General features: G+C 38.0%; 1 protein-coding gene across 1 annotated transcript in view; it reads left to right on the top strand.

Moving 5' to 3' along the window:
* Window positions 1-26,526, top strand: part of KCNQ5 (potassium voltage-gated channel subfamily Q member 5) — a 722,711-nt gene that overhangs the window by 518,346 nt on the left and 177,839 nt on the right. The window contains 2 exon segments of the mRNA XM_049777012.1: window positions 5,387-5,497; window positions 16,696-16,791. Of these exon segments, the coding sequence (XP_049632969.1) occupies window positions 5,387-5,497; window positions 16,696-16,791 (207 nt within the window).

Genomic DNA, 26,526 nt, shown 5'->3' with positions numbered 1-26,526 from the left:
TGAAATGCAACGAAAACATACTAGCCCTAAAAAGCGTAATGGAAAAAAGAGGACTAGTAGATATATATAGGACACTCCATCACAAAAGACCTGGATACACATTCTTCTCCAATGTATATGGTTTATTCTCCAGGATAGACTACATGCTGTCACATAAAACATACCTTCATAAAATCAAGAGGATAGAAATCTTGCAAGCTACCTTTGCTGATGACAAGGCTCTGAAATTAGATGTGAACTACAAAGCCACACAGAAGAAAAACTTTAACAATTGGAAATTAGACACCCTGCTATTTAACAACCAGTGGGTCTGAGATGAAATCAAAAAGGAGATAAAAAACTTTCCTGGAAACAAATGATAATGAAGACACATACTGCCAGAATCTATGGGACACAGCAAAAGAGGTCCTGAGAGGACATTTTATAGCTCTACAAACACACATCAGGAAGGAAGAAGGGGCATCCCTGAATAACTTAATGACGCAGCTCAAAAAATTAAAAAATGACCAGCAAAAGGAACCAAAAATAGGGAGACAGAGGAAATAACAAAGCTGAAAGCAGAACTCAATGAAGTGGAAAACCAAAAAACAATCTGAAAGATCAATGAAAGCAGAAGTTTGTTCTTTAATTGATAGATCATTGGCAAAACTCACAAAGAGAGAGAGAAATCTGATAACCCGTATTAGAAATGAAAAGGGGGAGATCACGACAGATATTGAAAGATCCAAAGGGTAATCAGGGACTACTTTGAGAAACTTTATGCTACTAAACATGAGAACCTAGAAGAAATGGAAACATTCTTGGACACTTAAACCTTCCACATTTAAGTAAGGAGGACGTAGCATATCTAAACACCCCCATAACTACTGAGGAAATTGAAACTGTAATCAAACATCTGCCCAAAAAGAAAATGATTATCAAAACAGCATGGTATTGGAATAAAGACAGAACCTCATATCAGTGTAATAGGCTTGAGTTTTCAGACATTGTCCCCCAGATATACAATTACCTAATTTTTGACAAAGGAGCAAGATGTCCTAACTGGAGCAGGAAAAACTTATTCAAGAAGTGGTTCTGGCAGAACTGTTTAGCCAGTTGGGCCCGGAGAGATAGCACAGTGGTGTTTGCCTTGCAAGCAGCCGATCCAGGACCAATGGTGGTTGGTTCGAATTCCGGTGTCCCATATGGTCCCCCATGCCTGCCAGGATCTATTTTTGAGCAGACAGCCAGGAGTAACCCCTGAGCAATGCTGGGTGTGGCCCAAAAACAAAACAAAACAAAACAAAAAAAAGAACTGTTTAGCCACTTGCAAAAAAGCGAACATAGACCCCCAGATAACATCATGTACGAAGGTAAAATCCAAATAAATTAAACACCTTAATACCTGATACCATAAGGTATATAGAACACGTCAGTAAAACACTCCATGACATTGAGACTAAAGGCATCTTCAAGGTGGAAACTACACTTTCCAAAAAGTGGAAGCAGAGATCAACAGATGGGAATACATTAAACTGAGAAGCTTCTGCACCTCAAAAGAAATAGTGCCCAGAATACAAGAGTCACCCACCAAGTGGGAGAAACTATTCACTCAACACCCATCAGATAAGGGGCTAATATCCAAAATATACAGGGCACTGACAGAACTTTACAAGAAAAAAACATCTAATCCCATCACAAAATGGGGAGAAGAAATGAACAGACGCTTTGATAAAAAAAAAAAAGTGATACTAAATAGTATTGCCATTCTCTGACCTGGGTTAAGCCTTCTCTCCTTGTTAATTAATGGATGCTTGGTACCCATTAATTGCTTGAGTACTTTTATGTATTCAATGCCATATCCACAGCCTCTAAATAGTAGGACTATTTATGAAGAGTGAAAAAGGACATTTGAGGAAATGACTGGTAGAGTGGACATTAGAACTCAGTTTTAAACAAGTTTAAATAACTATATGCCCTTCAAATAGAAATGTGAATTTGGAGCTCAGAAAGATGTTCCAGCCTGAAGACACAAATTGAATGTGTATTCAGCAGTAGAAAGGTATTTAAATCTCTGAAAACTTTTACTATCACCTGGTAAGAAAGAAAAACTAAAGGGGATAGAAGAGAAAGGAAAGTTAGAAGGTATAATTTCTTTAAAAGAGCACACTGAGAATCAAATCCTAAGAATCCTGTATTTAAAGCTTGAGTGGAGGAGCCGTAGAGATAGCACAGTGGTAGGGCATTTGCCTTGCATGCAGCCAACCCAGGACGAACCTAGGTTCGATTCCTGGTATCCCATATGGTCCCTTGAGCCTGCCAGGAGTGATTTCTGGGGGCAGAGCCAAGAGTAACCCCTGAGCTCCACAGGGTGTGGCTAAAAAAAAAATCTCAAAAGAATAAAAGATTGAGTAGGAATAGAAGGGACCACAGTAAAGAAATTACCAAATACATGCAGTGCAGGTAGGGAGTTTGCCTTGAACACAGCCAACCCAGGTTCGATCCCCTGCATCCCATATGGTCCCAAATCTGCCAAGAGTGATTTTTGAGGACAAATCCAGGAGTAATACCTGAGCATCACTGGGTGTGGCCCAAACTCCTCTTCCTGCCAGAAAAGTAAAGAAAAAAAAAATGTGGCCAACATTAGTTGGATGCTTCTGAAAACTCTGTTCAGTATCATAAACTCTGATTTATAGGACTATATTTAGCTCTTTTTTTCTTTATTTTTACTTTTCTGACTTTCCTGTTACCCATTTCCTGAATGTGGTTCCCAAGATCTCCTTAGATCTTTTCCTCACACCTTTTGTAATCTAATTTATTCCAAGGCTTCCACAATCATCCTTCTACAGGAAAATCTCATGCCATTCAAACTCTCTTGCTCAGAACTTGTCATTCTTCATTTCCTGTTTAGCATTTCTACGAACATCTTGTCAACTCTTATTTGCAAAGCCAATACCTAATCTTACTACGAACCATTTCTTTCTAGTTTTATTTTATGAGGTAGCCCTGGAAATTATCCCTTATGGTCCACTGAACCTGCCATGAATGATTTTGAACACAGAGCCATGAATTTTTCTCCCCTGGAAATTTTCAAGTCAATATAAAAAATTGGGGGGTGGGATTTGGGCTATACTCAGTGTCACTCAGGGGTTACTCCTGGCTCTGTGTCCTATCTCTTTAACTTTCACAAATAAATATTTATTCTGAACTCCCTAAACATGAATCTTTACTCTCCAATTCCTTATATATACCACTGCCACTTTTCCAAACTTACTTGGCCCCCAAATTCTGCTATTTTGTACAGACTTTTATAAACTCTGGAGAGGAACTGGGATGTTGTGGTAAATCAAATCAGAAGTCCATGGAATCATCTAAGGAAGAGACATGATTAGGTTATTGTTACACCCCACTCAGGAAGGGCACACATCAGAAGCACTTTTTAGCCTTCTTAGGTGTAGTGCTCTCCTGAAAAAGAATTATTTGCCAAAAAGGCCCTCTTAGAGTAGTCAAAATTAGTTGACCCTTTGCGTGGATTGTTTGGCTATAATTCTAAACGTGGCTGTAACTATCTCTCTTTTTATTTTTGACCATTATTAGAAATCAGGCCTCAATATTTCTTTCTAACAAAGAAGCACAGTATCAAATCCCGCCAAAAGTTTTCCACTGACTAGTTTTCTGTAATCTCTGTTACCTTGGCGCCAAGATCATGTTTTTTTTTTTTTTTTTTCAAAACTTAGCTCATGAGTAAAGCAATTTTTGGTTTTCCCCAAAACTCTAAAACATATCTTTCTCTTTCCACTTCCCTGAAAATTACCTGCTTTCTTCTGCTTATCCAAAACAAAGCTAACCCACAACAGAAACTTCTTTTCACCTTTAGTCTCAGTTTTTTAATATGCAGATTTTAGCCATAGCCTTTCATTCTGTTTCCCTGACCATTTCCCACTTTCTTTGATCTCCAAAATTACACCCCGCATTCCAGAGCTCACTCCTTAAAAGTTACCCAGCTCAAAAAATAAATTTGTTTTCGTCTTTCTAGACGCAAGTCCCCATGCATTGTGTGTGGTAATTCATTTCTACAATATTGTTCCGTCTTTCTGCCCATTTCGTGCTCCCACTCTCTCTTCATGAAGGTTTCCCGGACTCCACGAAGAAGCTGCTTAGAGGCGCTGGCGTCTGCAGCAGGTTATCTTTTTTTGGAGATGGGGGTTTACACCCAACAGCGCTCAGGAATAACTCCTGGCTCTATGCTCAGAAATCTCTCTTAGCAGGCTCGGGGGACCATATGGGATGCCAGTATTTAACCACCGACCTTCTGCATGCAAGGCAAACGCCTTCCCTCCAAGCTATCTCTCCAGCCCCAGTTTATCTTTTATCAAAGACACTCTCTGATTTTGCTTTAACAAATATAGTTATCATCTCTTCCACTGATCTCCAGATGAACCATGCCACAGCCCAACTGAACTAAACTATTCAGAATATATTAATTTACTTTCCAAACTTACCAAATCTGTTTCACTGCTATGCCACTGGTCACCTAGTTTTCCCCTCTTTAAATAATCTTTTTTTTTGTTTTTGTTTTTTGAGGGTCACACCCAGCATAACTCAGGGTTCACTTCTGGTTCTGTTCTCAGAAATTGCTCCTAGCTGGCACAAAGGTCCTTATGGAATGCCAGGATTCAAATCACTATCCATCCTCAATCGGCTGCATGCAAGGCAAATGCCATGCAAGGCAAACGCCTTACCACTGTGCTATCTCTCCGGCCCTAAATCATCCTCTTTTGCTTTCTCCATGCATTACCCTTCTTTCAAAGCCTCATTATTTCTTTTTATAAGTCTTCCTGTACATTCCTCAATCAAATTTACTCAATACATTATTTGAATTCCCATAGCAAATTATCAGTTATCTATAATCATTTTTCTGTTATACCCCACTTTCTCCTTTAATGATTTGTGTGTATCATGTCTCCCTTCTTATATTGTAAATATCTTCAGACAGAACTATGTATCTCTCATTTTCTTCCACCACAAATAATAATGTGTGCCTTGTACACATAAGACCTTGAGGAAGAACCTTAATTAACAAATTATTGTTTTGTGTACAGATGTAGTCCTAACTCCATGACAATATCAATTTCTGTATCAGTGATGGTTATCTACTTTCTTAAATAACCTCTTTTTAATCTATTTAGAATAATTGTTAGAAGAGAAGAACAAGTATGTAGGTTGTTCCTTTGCTTAAACAAAGGAAGTTCTGTTCTGTGTCACGGAAAATTAGAGCACAGTAATAAAATGCATCAACAGAACTTGTGGAATAATGATCAGTGGAAGCATTGCATCGTCTCCTGTTCATAGGTTCTAACTTTCCTCTAATATACTTAAGCCACATGTTATGTTTATTTTGTTTTAGATTACTTTGACAACGATTGGCTATGGAGACAAAACTCCCCTTACTTGGCTGGGAAGATTGCTTTCCGCAGGCTTCGCACTCCTTGGCATTTCTTTTTTTGCACTTCCTGCTGTGAGTATTTTCACAAAAAAAAAAAAAAAAAAAAAAAAACCCAAGCAGTTTTAATTAGATCTTAGAGTCTTATTTGTGTGTGAACTTTCACAGTTGGATGTTTTGGGAACCTATCTAAATCTATATTTATCTAATTAATTAGGAATGTACTTTTTCTAATAAATATTGATTTTCCTATATAGGTATATATACCAAATTGGGTAATTTTAAGTAAAAACACCTAACCTTTATGACCTTTATAACCTTATACCAGCTTTATGAGTTCTAAGGGCAAATTATAATCCAGATGCATTGCCTCTTTATCTACTAACATATTTAACATACTTGTAAAGATTTAAAGATCATCTTTTCATGCTGATCATTCCAACTTAGTTTGTAAAAAGTGTTAGTGAACAGAAAAACTGTACACAAATGGAGTATTTCCCTCTTAAGATCATTTGAGTGAAACCCCATGAGACCTAAAAGCTTTTTTTAATTACATCAGATGATTTATCTTTTTTGTCATTAGCATTGATTTTTTTTAATGAGCATTTTCTAATCCTTACCAGAATGAAGCACACATTTATCTTCTCCCCAGTTCCTGATTCATTTTTTTCTACATAGATAAAGCTTGCATAACTGACCATTATTTTATCCCCTTGTTTCTTTAAAGGCAGTTGGCCACAATTTTATAATTTGCCTCTATACACAAGATTTTACTGTTATTTACGTCATTCCTCATGGGAGAAACAAGTCCACAAATACAGGTTGAATCAGTGACATCAGTTATGCTTAAGAACAGAGCCTTGATCTTTCTCCAAAAACAAGCTCACACACACACACACACACACACACACACACACACACACACACACACACAATCCCTGCCAAGCAAAAAATGCAGAAATCCTATAAAGGAAACCAAAGTAGCATAAATTTTTCAGCATCCCCAGCCTTTCACAAACTGGGTTCCTCCTCTCCTAGTAATAAGTGCAGAGCAGTGTTTCTCAACTAGGTTGCCATAGGTCCTCCTGCAGATTCCCTAAGGGAACCACAGGAGAAAAATATATAAAAGGAGTCCATAGTACAAGACTCAAAGACAACCAGAAGGCAACAAGTTCAGAAGGAGACCATGTTCAGGAAAAAATTGAGAAGCACTGATGTAGAGGATGTGCATGTCTTTTCCATGGCCAATGCTGACTCAATGTGAGTGGTTGAATAAGCCTACTCTGCACCCCACAAAGTCATGGAGAGGAAGCAGAAAAGATGAAGCATTTAGACTTAAGTTTTAATGGAAAGACCCATACTATGGTTTTTGTCACATGCTACCAGAGTAATAGCAAGGCATAATAACCAAATAACTTAAACAACAAAAATTTACTGCCTAACAGTTCTGTAGTCTACAAGTAGAAAACCAAGGGCCTTATGACTCTGCTTGGCTTCTACATGACTGACTTGTCCCTGATTCTGTACTTAGTCTTCCTTTTGTGCCTGTATTGAACAAATTTCTGCCTATAGGGCACTGGTCTTATTGGATTAAGACCCAACCATTCTAATGATTTCATTGTAACTTGATTACTTCTGTAAAAATCTTATCTCCAAATCAGGTTACATTTGGTTCTGAGGATTATGATTTTAGAACACATTTTACCCAGCTCAGTATCTTGGGTTAGATTCTTCAATACTGTAAAGAAAGAATTATCACATAGAGAAATTTTGTGATGTTCAATGTGATCATGAATGTCAAGTGAAAAACTTGAAAATGCTGTTTTTATTTGAAAAAATGAAAATAAAAACTTTATCATAGAAAAGTTAGAAAAGTATTTCATGAAAGTTTACTTCTTGCCCTCTTTTAGCTTAGATATTTGTTTCCAATTGTGAAATGACTAAATCAAGGCAAGTCAGAAGGCATCTTACATATCTTGAGTTGACTTACCTATTTTAGCAAATCAGAAACAAAACTCAAAATTCAGATTTCCTATAGGAAAATACTTGTAGAAACAATAAAATGCCACCTCAAAAACACTTTTCCTAAAATAACATTAGAAACTATCTGCTGCTTTTATTTTATTCTTCATCTTTTACTATATATATAACAACTTCCAACAACTCAGAACAGGGGTAAGTGCACCTTTGAGCTGTTCAAATAGCCACTTTGTGGGAGCCAGGAGACAGTATTGTAGTGAAGGCTGACACCTATCGTGCACATGGCCAGGTTTGATTCCTGGCCATGGTTCCCCAGGCAGCCTTAGAGCCCTCTAGAATTGTGCGGTTTAGACCATGCAGTTCTGATATTGTAGGGTCTCAGCACTTAGCCCTTGCACTAAACTGCTCACAGGATTTGCTGAGAATTGTCACCATTTGAAGATAATCTCCCTCTTCCTTCCAAAAATAAACAGTGTACATGTTCTTCTCGTGGGAGAGCCTTCATAGATTGTTCTTTTTTTTTTTTTTTTTAATATAATTTTTATTTTGATCATAGTGGCTTACATATTGTTGACAATAATATTTTAGGTACATATTTACATAAAATCAGGGGGGATTCCCATCCCCAAATTGTCCTCCCTACTCCCCCGTTTCTGTCTTACCTCCCATTTCCTCTTCCCTCACCCCCAGGGCGGCTAGAATATGTGGTCCCCTCTGTCTCTAACCAACTACTTAGTAGTCTTGCATCAGTTTGGTCTTGATGCCTCCCTTATTTCCCCCTCTAAGTAGGGGCAGGGGTAGCTAGTTCAAGTTGCGTGGTTTTGCCTGAAAAAGAGAAAATAAATAAACCGGGGTAAGAGTTTAATACCCCGAAAATGGGCAGAATCCTTCTAGAGGTTCTCATCATCGATTTGGGAAATGAAGGAGAAAAAGAAGTTGAAACACTCCACCAGTACCAAAAGAAGTGTCAAATATCCAGTGAGGACTCCAGCTATAACGATAAGCACCACAAAAAAACAGATAAAAAATAAACCAAAACAAGCTAAAAACAAACACCAACAAACAAAAAACACGCCGTGGTCTTGAAATAAGAAACATGGCGTAGCACATAACGAAAGAAAAGAAAGGAAGAGAAAGAAAAGAAAGAAAAAAAAAAAAAAGAATAATTGGGGCCAACAATTTCAATAATCACATCCAAACTGAGGAATCGACCAAAATAGCTAGGTAAATAAAAATAATAATAACAATAATAAATGAAGGTAAGATACATAGATTGTTCTTAATGTAAAGAAAATTGTAATAAGCTGAGCTAGTTTACAACTCTTTGAAAGTTATAAGCAACACATGTAGATCAAGAAGAAGCAAACTGACATGTATTCAAAATGTGTAAGGAGAGGTTGATAGATAGTATCGTCTTGTATGAAGTCTTCCTGGATTTGATTCCCAGAACCACACCTGAACACAACCAAGAGTAAGCCCTGAGCACTATCCAGTTTGCACATCCCAATACCAAGAAAAAGATGTGTAAGGACTGAACCCAGTTAGTGTGTAGGTAAGCTACACACTCAGTAAGCTGTCTCCAGCACAATTGGATACCCCATTACTATGCTGAAACTTAGCACCACATACAAAGTTAAACTATATTGCTCTATTAACCAAACTACAGTAACCAAACTAAAAAAAAAGTGCACCTATTAAAGAGGAGCACTGGTGGATGGAGAATACCTGGGAACATTGGTGGAGAAAAGTTTACACTAGTAGTAGGATTTGTACCGGGGCATTGTATTCCTGAAACTCTACTATGAATAATTTTGTAAATCATGGTGGTGTAATTTTTTTAATTAAGAACTAAAAATGAAAAGAATTTTTCTCTATTAAGCTAGAGATCACGGTCTAAGCATATTTTTTAGAAATACGAGCTCACTGCCTGAGCAAGCAAAGTCCTTCTGCATTCCTCCTGGACCAATGAATTCCTCCACAGCAGGCCAGTCTCATTTTTAGTACTCTTTCCTTCTCTCTTGCTAAATTCACTTCCTATTAAGCTTTCTTCCTGGGGACCAGGGATATAGCTCAGTAGTAGAGCATGTGTTTGGCCCTGGGTTCATCCCCAGCACTGCAAAAAAAAAAAAAAAAAAAAAAAAGCCTCTAGGCCAGGGAAATGATTTATAAGGCTGGTATGCATGCTTTGTGTACAGTAAGTAAGCCTAGGTTCAATCCCTAATATATCACCAGGAGTACCACCAACCCATGCATCATAGCTTTGGGATCAGCCACTGAGAACTTTTGAGGTCAAACTAGGTTCATTTGGACTGGAAAGCAACTAGAAAATAAATATGTAAAATATTTAGAAAGAAAACATTTTCTACTTCTTGCATAGATAACACCTATCAGCTAAGTACTACAATTTTATCTCTGAAAAATAATATTATGTAACCTTAGAAAATTAATTAAAACAAAAAATTTCTAAGAGTCGTATCTATTAGTGATGATATTTGAAGGGAGCATGTAAATCATACACAAAAAACATAGATGAGTATAGGTATCTAATGTAAGAAACTACTTTAATAAATTTTTTATTTAGGTTCACTGAACTATGTACAGAGAGGACGGTAGAAAAAATTGGAATAGAGTCATGAATGATATGATGAACATACCTGGTTTAGTGATTATTATAATGTACAGTACTGAAGAAGAGATATGTAGCCAACATTTGCCATCAACTAATATATATTTCTAAGCAATGCCCAGTGTGATTTTTTTATTTTAGTTTATCAGATGCTGAATTTTTGCTATGGGCCTGTCATTTTCTCTTTTTTCCTTTTTTTTTTTTTTTTTTTTGGTTTTTGATTGTTTCTGTGGGGGCCACTTCCAGCAGTGTTCATAGGCTACTTCTGGCTCTGCACTTTAATCATTCCTGGCAGTTCTTGGGGAACTATACAAGACATTGCTCCAGCCCCAATGGCTTGTCATTTTCCAAAAAGGAATTAATGCTTAACTGCTAATTATATTTTTTCAAAGCTAAAATAATTGTTATTATTACCGGTAATTCAATGTCTACAAATTTGGAAATAGGCTCTATATGATTCAATTATACTCAATAAACATGCAGGATTTATACTCATAAAATTTATAAATATGTCCATAAATGCTTATAGGATTTAAGAATTAATTTTTAATTTTATGTTCTCTTACATTCTTTTGCTTCATTAAAATATGTTGAAAGAATAATAGAGAACTCATAAGTAGTCATGTAAAACAGGAAAAATGTAGAACATTTTTTTGGTTTGTCTTTGTTTTTGTTTTTTGGGGGGTCACACCTGGCAATGCTCAGGGGTTACTTCTGGCTCTACGCTCAGAAATTGCTCCTGATATGCTCAGGACCATATGGGACACCTGGATTCAAACCACCATCTCTCTGCATGCAGGGCAAATGCCTTACCTCCATGCTTTCTCTCCAACTCCAAAACGTAGAACTTTTAAATGACTAAAGGCTAATTTAAATTGGGAAATAAAGGGCTATTTTATTACCTCTAGATGAAGAAAAATGTTTAAATACATAAACAATTCCATACAGAATGATTTTGTCTTTGTGGAGAAGGGGGTGTGTGTAGGCCACACCTGGCAATTCCTGGCAGATAGTCCTAGCCCTGTGCTCATGAGACTTTCTAGGATTTACTCAGGGGCCATGTAGTGCCAGTGATCAAATCAGAGTCAGTTGAATTCCAGGCAAGCATCTTACCTCTTTAGACCAGACATATTTTTTTAAATAAATTTGGCTTATGCTGGGATGAAGAAATAGTTTCAAGGGCTGGTGTGTATACTTCATAGTTCAGTGCTCTGAGTTTGTTCCCTAATGCCATATGATTGCCTGAGCATCATCAGAAGTGCCACAGCCAAAGACAGTTTAACTTATACCAAATACAACCTGTGCTCATGAAGATTTTAATCAGCAGAAGACAATCACTGAGAACAGAGAGAAAACAGACCTTTAGATATAATTTCTTTTTTTCCTTCTTTATTTTTTTGGGGGGCTATAGGTAAGTCTATATGCAGTAGTATAAGCTGAAGTGTTTTTATTACTTTGATTTTCCTTTTCTGCCATGTTCTTTGGGGAGGGTATTATTTTTTACTTTAATAATTTTTATTTTTAATTAATATTTTTATTTAAACACCTTGATTACAAAAACAATTGTAGTTGGGTTTCAGTCATGTAGAGGTCACCCCCCTACACCAGTGCATAATGTCTTGGTACAGTCATTTACCCTAATTAATAATGAGATTATTAGGTTTTATTAACAGCAAATAGTGTTATTAATAACTGATTTAAAATAATGATAATAGTTTTATCAGGTTATTGTCATAGATGTAGTCACAATTATGAAACCTCAAGATAAGAGGAAGGTTAAAGGTTATCTAGACCCAAAAAATATTTTAACCAAGTTGTCATATTGTTGACACTTAATACCCAAAGATGAGAAACCCAGCACATCCCAGGCATTCTAGGCAATCTTTGATCTACTTTGAAACTTTAAAAACAAACAACCTTCCTTTATCTATGGAAATACTGACAGTATACTTAAAAAATGCCCAATCTACCCTGAAAGTAAGAATTCTTGAAGTTTAATTTTTAAAATACCCTAATAATTTATAGCTGGCAAGAAAAATCTACTGACTTGAAAGTAGTGGAGCTTTTCATCCCATGCCAATAAAATAGAAACTTACAGCTAAAACCCAGAGTCTGAATTTAGCAACTCCGAAAGCAAACCCACGGCTGAAAAAGTATTTTGATTCCACAAATTTAGACCAAAGCAAATTAAAAAGAAGTATATAAAAAAGACAAAAATTGGGGCCAGAGAGATATCATGGAGGTAGGGCATTTGCCTTGTATGCAGAAGGATGGTGGTTCGAATCCCGGCATCCCATATAGTCCCCCGAGCCTGTCAGGAGTGATTTCTGAGCTTAGAGCCAGGAGTAATCCCTGAGTGCTTCTGGGTGTGACCCAAAAAAACAAAAAAACAAAAAAAAGGAAAGAAAAAGACAAAATTTGAGCAGATCAAGCAGAAAGGAATAAATTCAGAAATATAAATATAGAAAGGGCATATTCATCTTACTAACCAACCCAAAAGCCAAACTAAAAACAGTAAGACTAGAAGCATGAGATCAAATTTTGGAAAAAAGAAATATGATTTATAATACCTCCATGCTCTTGTATTTATCACACAGACAAGTGTAATGAAAAATCATCTATATCTTTGAAACTGAGTGTATATCTTATCTGGATAACTATTCTCACTCTTGCACTTAATTTGGATAGCTATTAACTAGGGTGTCATGAAAGGCTTTTTTTTTTTCATTCTTTATTTTCTTTGGTACTTCATTCATCCTTATTTTTTCTTTTATTTTTTAACACCATGGTTAAAAAGTTGTTCATGATTGAGTTTTAGCCTTACAATGTACACCACTCATGCACGTTTCCCACCACTAATGTCCCTAGTTTCCCTCCTCCCACCCCCCCTGCCTGCCTCTGAAATAAGCATTTCTTTCTTTCTTTCTATCTTCTTTCTTTCTTTCTTTCTTTCTTTCTTTCTTTCTTTCTTTCTTTCTTTCTTTCTTTCTTTCTTTCTCTCTCTCTCTTTCTTTCTTTCTTTCTTTCTCTTTCTTTGGGGTTTTTTTTTTTTTTTTTTTGGTTTTTAGGTCACACCCGGCGGTGCTCAGAGGTTACTCCTGGCTGTCTGCTCAGAAATAGCTCCTGGCAGGCACGGGGGACCATATGGGACACCGGGATTCGAACCAACCTCCTTTGGTCCTGGATCAGCTGCTTGCAAGGCAAACGCCGCTGTGCTATCTCTCCGGGCCCTTCTTTCTTTCTTTCTTTCTTTCTTCTTTTTCTTTCTTTCTTTCATTCTTTCTTTTTTTTCTTTCTGTTTCTTTCTCTCTTTAGGCACTGATTTCCACTATTTTAATGAAGGGGTACCACGCCTAACACTTTATTTTTGTTCAGCACCAGTTCTTGTCCAGTATGATCAGTTCCAACTATTATTGTCTTATGGTCTCTTCTCTCCCCTAGCTTCATTGCTCCACTACTTGTGGCAAGCTTCCTACCTTGGCCCTCATCTCTATTGTATCTGGATATCATTGCCATTCTGTCTTTTACTTTTCTTATATTTCACAAATGAGTGAAATTATTCTGTCTACCTCTCTCCCTCTGAGCCATTTCACTCAGCATAATACTCTCCATATCCATCCACACATAAGCAAATTTCTTTTTTTTTTTTAATTTTTTTTGTTTGTTTTTGGGCCACACCCGGCAGTGCTCAGGGGTTACTCCTGGCTGTCTGCTCAGAAATAGCTCCTGGCAGGCACCGGAGACCATATGGGACACCGGGATTCGAACCAACCATCTTTGGTCCTGGATCGGCTGCTTGCAAGGCAAATGCCACTGTGCTATCTCTCCGGGCCCATAAGCAAATTTCTTGATTTCATTTTTCCTAACAGCTTTATAGTATTTTGGTTTGGGGTGGGTTTTTTTTGTTTTTTTGTTTTGTTGTTGTTGTTGTTTTATTGTGGATTTGGGGGGGGGGCATACTTGGCAGCACTCAGGGGTTACTCCTGGCTCTGCACTTAGAAGTGCTCTTGGCAGGCTCGGGAGACCATATGGGATGCCAGGATTCAAACCAGGGTCTGTCCTGTGTTGGTGCATGCAAGGCAAATGCCTTACCTCTCTGCTATTGTACCAGCCCCCAGCTTCATAGTATTTCATTGTGTAGAGGTACCACAGTTTTTTTATCCACTCATCTGTACTTGAGCATTTGGATTGTTTCCAGATTTTGGCTATTGTAAATAGTGCTGCAAAGAACTTAAATATGCAGAGGACTTTTCTGTATTGTGCTTTTGGGTTTGTAGAACATATCCCAAAGCACACTTTTGCTGGATAAGATGGGAAGGAGCTCAATTTCCAGGTTTTGAGGGATATTCATATTGTTTTCCAAAAAGACTGTGCCTGTTGACATTTCCTCCTGCAGTGAATGAGAGTGCCTTTCTTCAAGCACACATGCCAGCATTGGTTGTTCTTGTTTTTCATAAAAGATTTTAAACACATCCTCCATTGTCATTTTACTTCCATTTTTACATAAATGAGAAATATATACAATTTACTAGTCTCACCAAAGGTCTAGGAAAACTCTTAGGCTCCTAACAGCAAGACTATAATTCTTTAACTGGTCCCAATTTTTTTCTGGGTTTTGGTTTGGGAGCCACACTCAGTGGTGATTCAGGATTACTCTTGATTCAGTGCTAATAAGTTTCTTGGTGGTGCTTGGAGAAATATGCATTAATGAAATTCAGGCTGGGTCTCAATCTCTCTCTCTCTCTTTTTTTTTTTTTTGGGGGGTCACATCCAGCAGATCTCAGGGTTTACTCCTGGCTCTGCACTGAGGAATCGCTCCTGGCAGGCATGGGAACCATATGGGATGCTGGGATTTGAACCACCGTCTGTCCTGAGTCAGCTGCATGCAAGGCAAACATCCTACCACTATACTATCTCTCCAGCCCCAGTCTGGGTCTCATATATGCAGAGAATGCACTGAATTTACTGAGCCATCTCTCTGGCCTATATTCTAAATTTAAAGTTTAACTATAATCAGAATGCAATGATTCCATTATTGGATAAGAAATTTTACTTTAATTCTGACGTTCAGATAAATGTCATAGAGAACTAACTGCATATGATTGCATACACACACCAATTCACACATATACACATTTTTAAATTGTGGTCTTTACTTCTAAACATTGAAGGGCCAGTGTAAAAATGCCCCATGAGCCATATTTCTAACCCCAGATAAGTGGGTCTGAAGCAGAGTCACTGCACAAAATAATCCAAACCAGGCTGACGGTGAAATACGTGTAGTCTGGCAATCTTCTACCTCATATAAAGAGCCAGCTACCTGCCAGAACTGCCGTTTTTATTGAGTATAGAGAACACCCCTAGGTAAGGGAGTAAGGACAGAGTAAAGAACAGATAGCTCAGACTATACTGAGCTAGTCCAGCCCAGGGTTACATGTAAAACAATCCCTGTTTGGTGGTAAAACCAAGTTGTAAACAGACAGATTCAAAGGAACCAGGGATGTCTTTACTTAAGGTGAAATCAAGTTGTAATCTAACAGACTAGTATGATAATATATGAGGTTAATATTACTTGCTTTGCATTCCACTGACCCTGGTTTCAATCCCTGGCACCACATATAGTCCCCTTAAGCATTGCCAGGATCATTCCTGAGAAGAAAACCAAGAATAGCCAGCCTCTGTATAATTTTGGATGTTATTCAAAATTCTAAAGAAAGAAATACTGATAAGACACTGCCTAAATGCTTTGCCAAAGAATAGAAGTTATTATTGTTCTGACTGATTTACTTATCAACTTGCCATTAGGTATTATAGTCGAGGTAAATAATGTTTGTCTAAATAGGCAATATTTATACAGACTGCATACTGGTTTTTCTCAGGTTCATTTTTTCTATTTGAAGCCCCATAATTTGCAATACTATTAATGATGGAGGTTCATGCATAAAACATTGCAGCACCACATCTTCCATTAGAGAGTCTGTTTTCCTCCACCATTGTTTCAGGGTCCCCTCCCAAGCCTACCATCTGCACCGTAGTAAGTTCAGTTCTATAAAGCAGTTATTAAGTTCTATTTTCTTATTATTTAAACATTATTATTATTCCCATATATTATTCCCATATTATGCTTATATTATTTTAGAGAATTTTTAAATATGTGCCTTACCTACTTTAAAAAAAATAACTTTTTGAGGTTTCTGGGTCCGGCAGACAGTGATATGATGATATACATCGAAAACCCTAAAGAGTCTACAGCAAAACTCCTAGAAACAATTAACCAATAAAAAATAACTTTTTTATTGAGGAGAGATAGTACAGAAAAAAAGGTGCTTGCCTTGCATGTGGCCAACACAGGTTCTATCCCTTGTACTCCTGAACTTGGTCCCCTGAACTTGTAAGTCACCCATGCATTCAAGGCAAGTATAAAACCCTGAGCACTCCAGCTATGGACCCCCAAAATAATTTTTTCATTCTTTTAAGTTTTTAAAGTATAATTGACATATAACATATAATAGTTTCAAGTACAGTAACACACTCATATTTTTATGTACTAAAAACAATATCTTCAATATATTTCAATGATTTCTATCCCCATATGTAATCACAATTTTTTTCATGTGATGGGAATGAAAGAAAACATGTTAAGAACTATCTTTGCATTTTGTTTCAGGGTATTCTTGGCTCGGGTTTTGCATTAAAAGTGCAAGAACAGCACCGCCAGAAACACTTTGAGAAAAGAAGGAACCCAGCTGCCAACCTCATTCAGGTAAATGTCAATGTAATTGGTTAAAGGCAACATATGTCTCTGTAAGAGTCATAAGTTCATTTTCCAATCTCTGTGCCTCATCACTTAATAGAACTTCTGTTTTGTTTTATTTTTAATAATTGTACTTAATGTACAATCTTGGAATAATAAAACTATATATAGTTCACATAATGAGCCACGCAGTGCTTAGATTAATTGATTCCTCTAGGCCATGCTGAGATTAGTAATTATATTGCTCCTGGAATGACCTAATGTGTTATAAATTACTTGATAAAACAATTAATCATTTAATGATAGAACAGAACATTGTTGGCTATATTGGAATTATATATGCTTCTGTTCTAAACAACAACATATTTTTTCAGAATTTCAAGATTCAGTATCTATATAATCACTTTTAATATTATCTAGGGCAATAACTTGTTATTCTTTTTTTAAAAATGAAGGATTCCAGGATATATAAGCAATAAGAGTACAAAATAATACTATTGTTTGAAGTTAGTCCAGTGTGTGTGAATGTGTGTGTGTGTGCACACGAGTGTGTTTACAATAACTCAGGATGGACCTGGGGCCAAAGAGATAGCTCAACAGATTAAGCACAAGCTTTCATTTAATATCCTTTGGTTCCATCCTTAGCACTACACAATCCCAAATGTGGCCAGCTTTGGCTCCTCCCAACCAGAGTGCCAATAAAGAGAAAATCCTAAACACCACTGAGTGTGCTACAAAACAAAAAATATGAATAAATTACAGAATGGAAAAATTCTTCTTTTGTTATCCATATTTTTGTAGTACACTCATCCTAAAATAATCACCAATATGGAACCAGAGAACAAGAGTACAGCAAAAAGGGTTCTTGCTTTTCATGTGGCTGATTCTGGCCCTACTATAATCTCCCAAGGATGCAAAGAGTAACTTCTAAGAAGAATCTATAAGTAATCCCTGAGCAACCCTGGAGTGACACAAACACTCTCTATGAAAATGCTACGTATGCCATAGTTCCAATCCCTGGTGAGCAAGTCTGAAGTAGGGCTACTGCAAAGTAGTAAATTAAGACAGTCATGAGGAAGAAAGCATGGAATCAAGTGGCTTCTAGCCTCATGGGCTCTGGGCCCACCATACTGAAACCACTTTTTATTTACCAGTTCAAATCTCAAGTGGGAGGAGGAGGGTCTGTAAGAGGCAAAAGTAACTATCAGGCTAATCTAGTCTAGGTAGACTTTTACATGTCAAAGGAATTCCTGAAAAAAGAAAGAGGAAGCTGGGAAATGCCTTTGTTTTGGGTAAAAAACAGTGTTCAAAATTCACCCTTTTCTGTTCAAATAATGTTGATAAGTACATAAGTCTTGTTCTGTTGTTCTCTGTAAGAGACAGGAACCCCCAGAAAGGAGCTAGAAAAGTGACTGTAAGGTGGTGAGGAAATTTTAAGCCAATTGCTTTAGTAGCTAATTTTTAGGAACCACTGTTAGTAGGGTAAAATTGTCTGAGGGTTAGATTGTACATACATCATTCTCAAAACTATCAGCATTTCTATTTCCTTATCTTATACATATCAAAAATTTTTCATAGACTTTTCTAAACAAACATTAGAACCTTTCTGCAGATATATTAATTTGAAAACAAGTTGCTAAGCATTCTTATACCAAACACTATATTACAAGTCCATAGCACCCAAGTTTCTTTTTCATAGACTTCTCTAAACAAAATCATTAGAATATTTCTGCAGATATGTGTAATTTGAGAATAAGTTGCTAAATGATATACACAATCAAGCATCACAGCAATTGAGAAACATTCACTAGGATAGCAAAGGATCATTAAAAATCTTTACAACATTATGCATTTCCCTGGAACTGTGCAAACTAATATGAAACCACTAGAGTTGGATACACAATTATCTGTTTGCAGTGGGGCATAGAACAAAAGTATCAAATAGTATCAAGAAAGTTACCTAGAGGAAAGTTATTTTTTTGGAAATGATCCAGGTTCAGAATGTTGTGAAAGCAGCTTCTGCTCAGTTGACCTTTGGTTGGGCTTTGTTTCTGCAACTTCACCTTCTGTGATAGGCTGCTGAGGTCATCTGATATGGAATGGCCTTTGGTACCTGGGTCAGAATCTGGGTGGGGGTAGTAGAATCCCTGCTAATAGCCCCCCTCCTAAGGGGAAGTCTCTTTGGCTTCTACCCCATCAATGAGCTTGATAAACTGCTGCAGGTTGGGGAGGTACATAAATCAACTTTAATAGTAAAAGTTGTGGGTGTTGGCATCTAGGACACTGTACTTAGTCTTCAGCTCCCTTCCCTTCACTTCCTGCTTCTGTCCTGCCTGTCAGGGGTTTCATCACCATGGGGGATGGGCAGTTGAGCAAGGCTTGGGGATAAATCCACAGATCCTATGTAGATTAGGAGCACAGCAGCTACCTTTCACCTGCATCCCCTTAGGTTCAAATTCATTAGTTGTTTTGATATCCCTCTCTCCTTTCACAATATCAAACTCTAGTGTCCCCATTTCCAATGCTAAACAGAAACTTCTTAGGACTATTTCTCTTAATTGCTGTCCAATGAACAAAGACTTGGCACAGGCCTCAGAAGAATGGGCATTCTCCATTCACCCCTGAACAGGGAAGCTATCTACGAAACATCCAAGGTTTTTTATAACAACACCTGGAAGCAACCCTCTACCAGGGGAGACCCTACCGCTGCTCTGACATGGGCCTGCTCAAAAGAGACTTCCCTTAACACTAAGAAGACTTGACAACAACAATGACCTGCTTAAAGGACAGGGTTCTCTTTGCCCTTTAATTGTGAGGTGAAACTAGAGGACGCCCTGCACCACCCTGACTGCAATGTAGGATATGCAGATTCCAGGATCTTTAATACAGAAACATGATACCAACAACAGAGACTGTGTGAAAAATAAAAGTGTATTGACACTAAAGACAATGACTTGGATTGGACAAACTAGTTTGCCTGGAGCCTAGAGTTGGTCTTATGCCAGGAAACTTCAGGGGTAGGGTCTCCTTGTATTTAGGCCAAGGCTTTTCCTTTCTATGTCCCTCATATTTTGGTGGGCATATGCAAACAATAATTGCCACTCTAACACCATTTTTACTGTGCTCCTTTAAATCGAATCCTTAAGAAAAACAAACCACTTAAACTTTTGAGGTTAACTTAAACTAATATGCATGAGCATGGAAAAGTAAATGTTCTTTTGCTGAAAGTTCAAAGTTAAGAGATCAGCAAGGGGACTTCTGAGAATTCTGTTTATGGGTGATTTCCTTCTGCTGTAACTTTACCTCATCCTCTTTCTTTGCATCTTTGTTCTTATAATTAAAAATAAAAATTAATTTAAAAGACTTCTTTCTCTCAATGTCAATGGACTAAATGCACCAGTTAAGAGACACAGTGGCTAAAGGGATCAAAAAAGCTCAATCCAACTTTCTGCTGCCTACAAGAAACGCACCTGAATAGTCAGAACAAACATAGACTCAAAATAAATGGCTGGAGAAAAATAATCCAAGCAAACAACACCCATAAAAAAGCTGGAGTGGCCATACTAATATCAGATATGCAAATTTTATACTCAGGAAAGTTGTAAGAGACAAAGATGGATATTTTGTATTAATCAAGGGGTATGTACAACAGGAAGAAATCACTCTCGTAAACATAATGCAATGAATGAAGGGCCAGCAAAATATTTAATACAATTGTAGAAAAATCTGAAAAATAATATCAATAACAACACAATAATTGTGGGGGACCTCAACATGGCTTTGTCAACACTGGATAGGTCAATCAGACTGAAACCCAACAAGAATATACTAGACCTGAGAAGAGAAAAGGAAGAAAGAGGCCTAGTAGATATATATAGGACACTCTACCCACAGAAACATAGATACACATTTTTCCCAATGTACATGGGACATTCTCCAGGATAGACTATATGCTGGCACATAAAACATACCTCCATAATATCAAGAGGATAGAAATTTTTCAGGCTACCTTCGCTGAAATTATATGTGAATTCCAAAGGGACACAGAAGAAAAACTTTAACACCTGGAAGTTAAACAGCTCAAACTGAATAACCAGTGGGTCCAAGATAAAATCAAAGAGGAAATCAAAACTTTCCTGGAAACAAATGATAATAAAGATACAAACTATCAGAGCTTATGGGACACAACAAAAGAAGTACTGAGAGGAAAATTTATAGCTTTGCAAGCACTCATCAGGAAGAAAGAAGGGGTCTACCTGAATAGCTTAATGATGCAGCTCATAGAATTAGAAAGTGCTCAACAAAAGGACCCAAAAAAAGGGAGACAGAAGGATATAACAAAGCTGAGAGCAGAATCAATGAAGTGGAAACCCAAAAAACAAAAAGATCAACGAAAGCAGAAGTTGGTTCTTTGAAAAAATAAACAAGATTAATATACAATTAGCAAAACTAACAAAAAAAGAGATAGAGAGAAAAAAACTTGATAACTCGTATTAGAAATGAAAAGGGGAGATCAACCAATATTTCAGAGATTCAAAGGGTAATCAGAAACTACATTGAGAAACTCTATGCCACTAAAAATGAGAACCTGGAAGAAATGGATAAATTCTTGGACTCTTATAACCTCCCATGGCTGAATAAAGAGGATGTAGCAAATCTAAACAACCCCATCACTACTGATGAAATTAAAACGGTAATCAAACGTCTGCCCAAAAACAAAAGCCCAGGTCCAGATGGATTCAATAATGAATTCTTTCAAACCTTCCAAGAGGAACTACTACCAATCCTGGCAAGACTCTTTCATGAAATAGAAAAAACGGGAAAACTTCCAAATAACTTTTTATGAAGCCAAAATGACCTTGATGCTTAAGCCAGACAGAGATGCTACCAAAAAAGAAAATTATAGACCAGTTTCCCTGAGGAACACAGATGCAAAGATCCTCAACAAAATCCTAGCAAATAGGATTCAGTGACTCATCAAGAAGATCATTCATTATGATCAAGTAGGTTTTATCCCAGGAATGCAAGGATGGTTTAACATCCATAATTCTGGGGCTGGAGAGATAGCATGGAGGTAAGGTGTTTGCCTTTCATGCAGGAGGTTATCGGTTCGAATCCCGGCATCCTATATGGTCCGCCATGCCTGCCAAGAGCAATTTCTGAGCCTGGAGCAGGAATAATCCCTGAGCACTGCCGGGTATGACCCAAAAACCGCACACAAAAAAAAGAATCTGTAATTCTATCAACATAATACACAACATCAGGGGCCGGAGAGATAGCATGGAGGTAAGGCGTTTGCCTTTCATGCAAGAGGTCATCGGTTCAAATCCCGGCGCCCCATATGGTCCCCCGTGCCTGCGAGGAGCAATTTCTGAGCCTGGAGCCAGGAATAACCCCTGAGCACTGCCGGGTATGACCCAAAAACCAAAAACCAAAAAAAAAAAAAAAAAAATAATACACAACATCAACAACAGGAAAAATAAAAATCACATGATCATATCAAAAGACGCAGAGAAAGCATTTGATAAGGTCCAACACCCATTCTTGATCAAAACTCTCAGCAAGATGGGAATGAAAGGAACATTTCTCAACATAGTTAAGGTCAGCTACCACAAGCCAGTGGCAAATATTATCCTCAATGGAGAAAAACTAAAAGCCTTCCCTCTTAATTCTGGCCCAAGGCAAGGCTGTCCTCTCTCATCACTCCTATTCAACATAGCACTGGAAGTCCTTGCTATAGCAATCAGGCAAGAAAAAGATATCAAGGGAATCCAGATAGGAAAGGAAGAAATCATGCTCTACCTGTTTGCAGCTGACATGATACTCTACTTAGAAAACCCTAAAGACTCTACCAAAAAGCTTCTAGAAATAATAGACTCATATAGCAAGGTGGCAGACAACAAAATTAACACAGAAAAATCAATGACCTTTCTATACATCAATAATAATAGTGAAGAAATGGACATTAAGAAAACAACCCCATTCATATTAGTGTCACACAAACTCAAATATCTTGGAGTCAACTTGACTAAAGATGTGAAAAACCTATACAAAGCAGACTATAAAACTCTGCTCCAAGAAATAAGAGAGGACACATGGAAATGGAAACACATACCCTGCTCATGGATTGGCAGGATTAACATAATTAAAATGGCAATACTTCCCAAAGCATTGTACAGATTTAATGCGATCCCTCTAAAGATATCCATGACACTCTTCAAAGAAGTGAATCAGGCACTTTTGAAATTCATTTGGAACAATAAACACCCTCGAATAGCCGAAGCAATTATTGGGGAAAAGAATATGAGTGGCATTACTTTTCCCAACTTTATACTGTATTACAAAGCAATAGTTATCAAAACAGCATGGTATTGGAATAAAGACAAACCCTCAAATCAGTGGAATAGACTTTAGAACTCAGAGAATGTTCCCCAGACATACAATCATCTAATCTTTGATAAAGGAGCAAGAAGTCCTAAATGGAGCAAAGAAAGCCTCTTCAACAAGTGGTGTTGGCACAACTAGTTAGACATTTGCAAAAAAACGAACTTAGACCCCCAGCTAACATCATGTACAAAGGTAAAATCCAAATGGATTAAAGACCTCGATATCAGACCTGAAACCATAAGGTATATAGAACAACACTTAGGTATAACACTCCATGACATAGAGACTAAAGGCATCTTCAAGGAGGAAACTGCACTCTCCAAGCAAGTGAAAGCAGAGACTAACAGATGGGAATATATTAAGCTGAGAAGCTTCTGCACCTCGAAGGAAATAGTGCCCAGGATACAAGAGCCACCTACTGATTGGGAGAAGCTATTCACCCAATACCCATAAGATAAGGGGCTAATCTCCAAAATATAAAGGGCACTGACAGGACTCTACAAGAAAAAAACATCTAATCCCATCAAAAAATGGGGAGAAGAAATGGACAGACACTTTGATAAAGAAGAAATACAAATGGCCAAAAGACACATGAAAAAATGCTCCATATCACTAATCATCAGGGAGATGCAAATCAAAACAACAGTGAGGTGCTACCTCACACCACAGAGATCGGCACACATCACAAAGAATGAGAACAAGCAGTGTTGGCAGGGATGCAGTGAGACAGGAACTCTTATCCACTGCTGGTGGGAATGCCGCCTATTTCAATCTTTCTGAAGAGCGATATGGAGATTCCTCCAGAAACTGGAAATTGAGCTCTCATACGATCCAGCTATACCACTCCTAGGAATATACCCTAGGAACACAAAAATACAATACAAAAACCCCTTTCTTACATCTGTATTTATTGTAGCACTATTTACCATAGCAAGACTCTGGAAACAACCAAGATGCCCTTCAACAGATGAATGGCTAAAGAAACTGTGCTACATATACACAATGGAATATTATGCAGCTGTCAGGAGAGATGAAGTCATGAAATTTTCCTAAACATGGATGTACATGGAATCTATTATGCTGAGTGAAATAAGTCAGAGAGAAAGAGAAAGATGCAGAATGGTCTCACTCATCTATGGGTTTTAAGAAAAATGAAAGACATTTCTCAACAATTTTCAGAGACAAAAGAGGAGAGGGCTGGACGTTAAGTCTACCTCATGAACCTCACCACAAAGAGTCATGAGTTTAGTTAGAGAAATACCTACATTGCGAACTATCCTAACAATGAGAATATATTAGAGAAATAGAAAGCCTGTCTACAGGGCCCGGAGAGATAGCACAGCGGCATTTGCCTTGCAAGCAGCCGATCCAGGATTAAAGGTGGTTGGTTCGAATCCCAGTGTCCCATATGGTCCCCCGTGCCTGCCAGGAGCTATTTCCGAGCAGACAGCCAGGAGTAACCCCTGAGCAACACTGGTGTGGCCCAAAAACCAAAAAAAAAAAAGAAAGCCTGTCTACAGTACAGATGGGGGCATGAAGGGGAGGAGGGATAGTTGGGTCATTGGTGATGGGAATGTTACACTGGTGATCGGGGTGTCATCTTATATGACTGAACCCCAACCACAATCATGTTTGTAACCAAGGTGTTTAAATAAAAAAATATTTAAAAAAATAAAACAGTAGAGAAAAAAAAAGAAAAAAGAAATGGCTCCTGACTGGCTCTGGGGACCATATGGGATACTGGGGGTCGAATTTGAGTCCATCCTGGGTTGGCCACGTGCCAGGCAAACGCCCTACCTACCTCTCAGGTCCCCTGGAAAGGCCTTTAGACTGAGAACTCATCAAAGTGGGAAGGCACTGCTTCCCTCTTGAGGCTTGTGCACAGAGAATCTCTGGGGACCCTACACATACTGTCCAAACCAAGAATTGTAGGTAGATGGACCAGAGAAACATGAAGTCTTTCAGAAAGGGGGACATGTGCAATAATGTTCCAGTGAAGGGCATGGCTCATTCAGTTCAGCTTGAGTGGGCTACCATGCTGATGATCCACCAGAGCATCAAGTTATAACTACATTTTTGGAGTCATCTCAGGTTCCTGTTTGAGCCACAGATGTGACAATACCCCAGGTCCCATTTTTCAAACCTAGGTGAGTAGGTCTAATGCAGGGTCACCACAAATTAATAAACCAAAACCGTCATGCGGGTAAAAGCCCAGTATCTGGTGGCTTCTGACCTTGTGGTTTCTGGGCCTGTCAAACTAATTTCTCTTTCTTTACCATTTTCAATCTCAAAAGGGAGGGAGGAGGGTTGAGTGAGAGACAAAAGTACCTATCAGGTTAATCTAGTCTAGGTGGATCTTTACATGTCAAAGACCCTGGTACAAAGGAAAGCAGAAGCTGGGGGAACACCTTTGTTTTAGGTAAAACAATGTTCCAGTGCCCCTTCAAAATAAAACACAAATATGGGTCCAGAGAGATATTAAGATGTTAAGGAGCTTACCTTGCATGTGACTGAATTCAGTTCAATCCTTGGCATCACCTTGTCCCTGGACCATCACTGTGTGCAAGCCACAGGTGAGGGCCTGGAACTGCAGAGCACCACCAGATGTCCTAGAAATCATTCAAGCACCACAAGACCTGACCAGCATAAAATCCTCAAGTCTCCACATTGAACCACTAACCCAGCTGATAAAAAATTGTTAAGAGGAACCCCCCACCCCTGACCTCCTAAGCACCACTTAGGAGCCATTCCCCCCCCAAAAAATGTAAGGCTAATATTTAATTACAAATAAGATTTTAATGCAATTTTGACTTCCTTCTGTTTCTGCCACTCAGTGAAATAATTTCTAAACCTAAAGGTTTGGATGGCAATCTGAAGTGCTAAGAAACTTTTTTTTTTGTTTGTTTTGGGGCCACACCCATTTGATGCTCAGGGGTTACTCCTGGCTATGCACTCAGAAGTCACTCCTGGCTTGGGGGGACCATATGGGACGCCGGGGGACCATATGGGACGCCGGGGGATCGAACAGCGGTCCGTCCTACGCTAGCGCTTGCAAGGCAGACACCTTACCTCTAGCGCCACCTTCCCGGTCCTGTGCTAAGAGATTTACTGTCAAGCTGTAATCACACTTTGTTTAATTTAAGTTTGAGTGTAAGGGCCAACTGGGAGAAAGGGGAGACAAATCTACTCTCCTAGCCTTTACCTGTAGCTAAGATATCCAGTAACATCAACAGAAGTGTATTAGAGAGAAAAATCTTAGGGGGAGGATGGTTCAGTTATATCATGAAGAAATCCTGTTTATCTAATGACTAAATATGAACAAAATTAATTTTAATGATTACATAGTTAGTAGAACAG

The sequence above is a fragment of the Suncus etruscus genome, chromosome 7 (genome assembly GCF_024139225.1).
Source record: "Suncus etruscus isolate mSunEtr1 chromosome 7, mSunEtr1.pri.cur, whole genome shotgun sequence".
Taxonomy (NCBI): domain Eukaryota; kingdom Metazoa; phylum Chordata; class Mammalia; order Eulipotyphla; family Soricidae; genus Suncus; species Suncus etruscus.
Note: the sequence above shows the minus strand (reverse complement) of the source record. Positions and strands in the feature narration are given on the sequence as shown.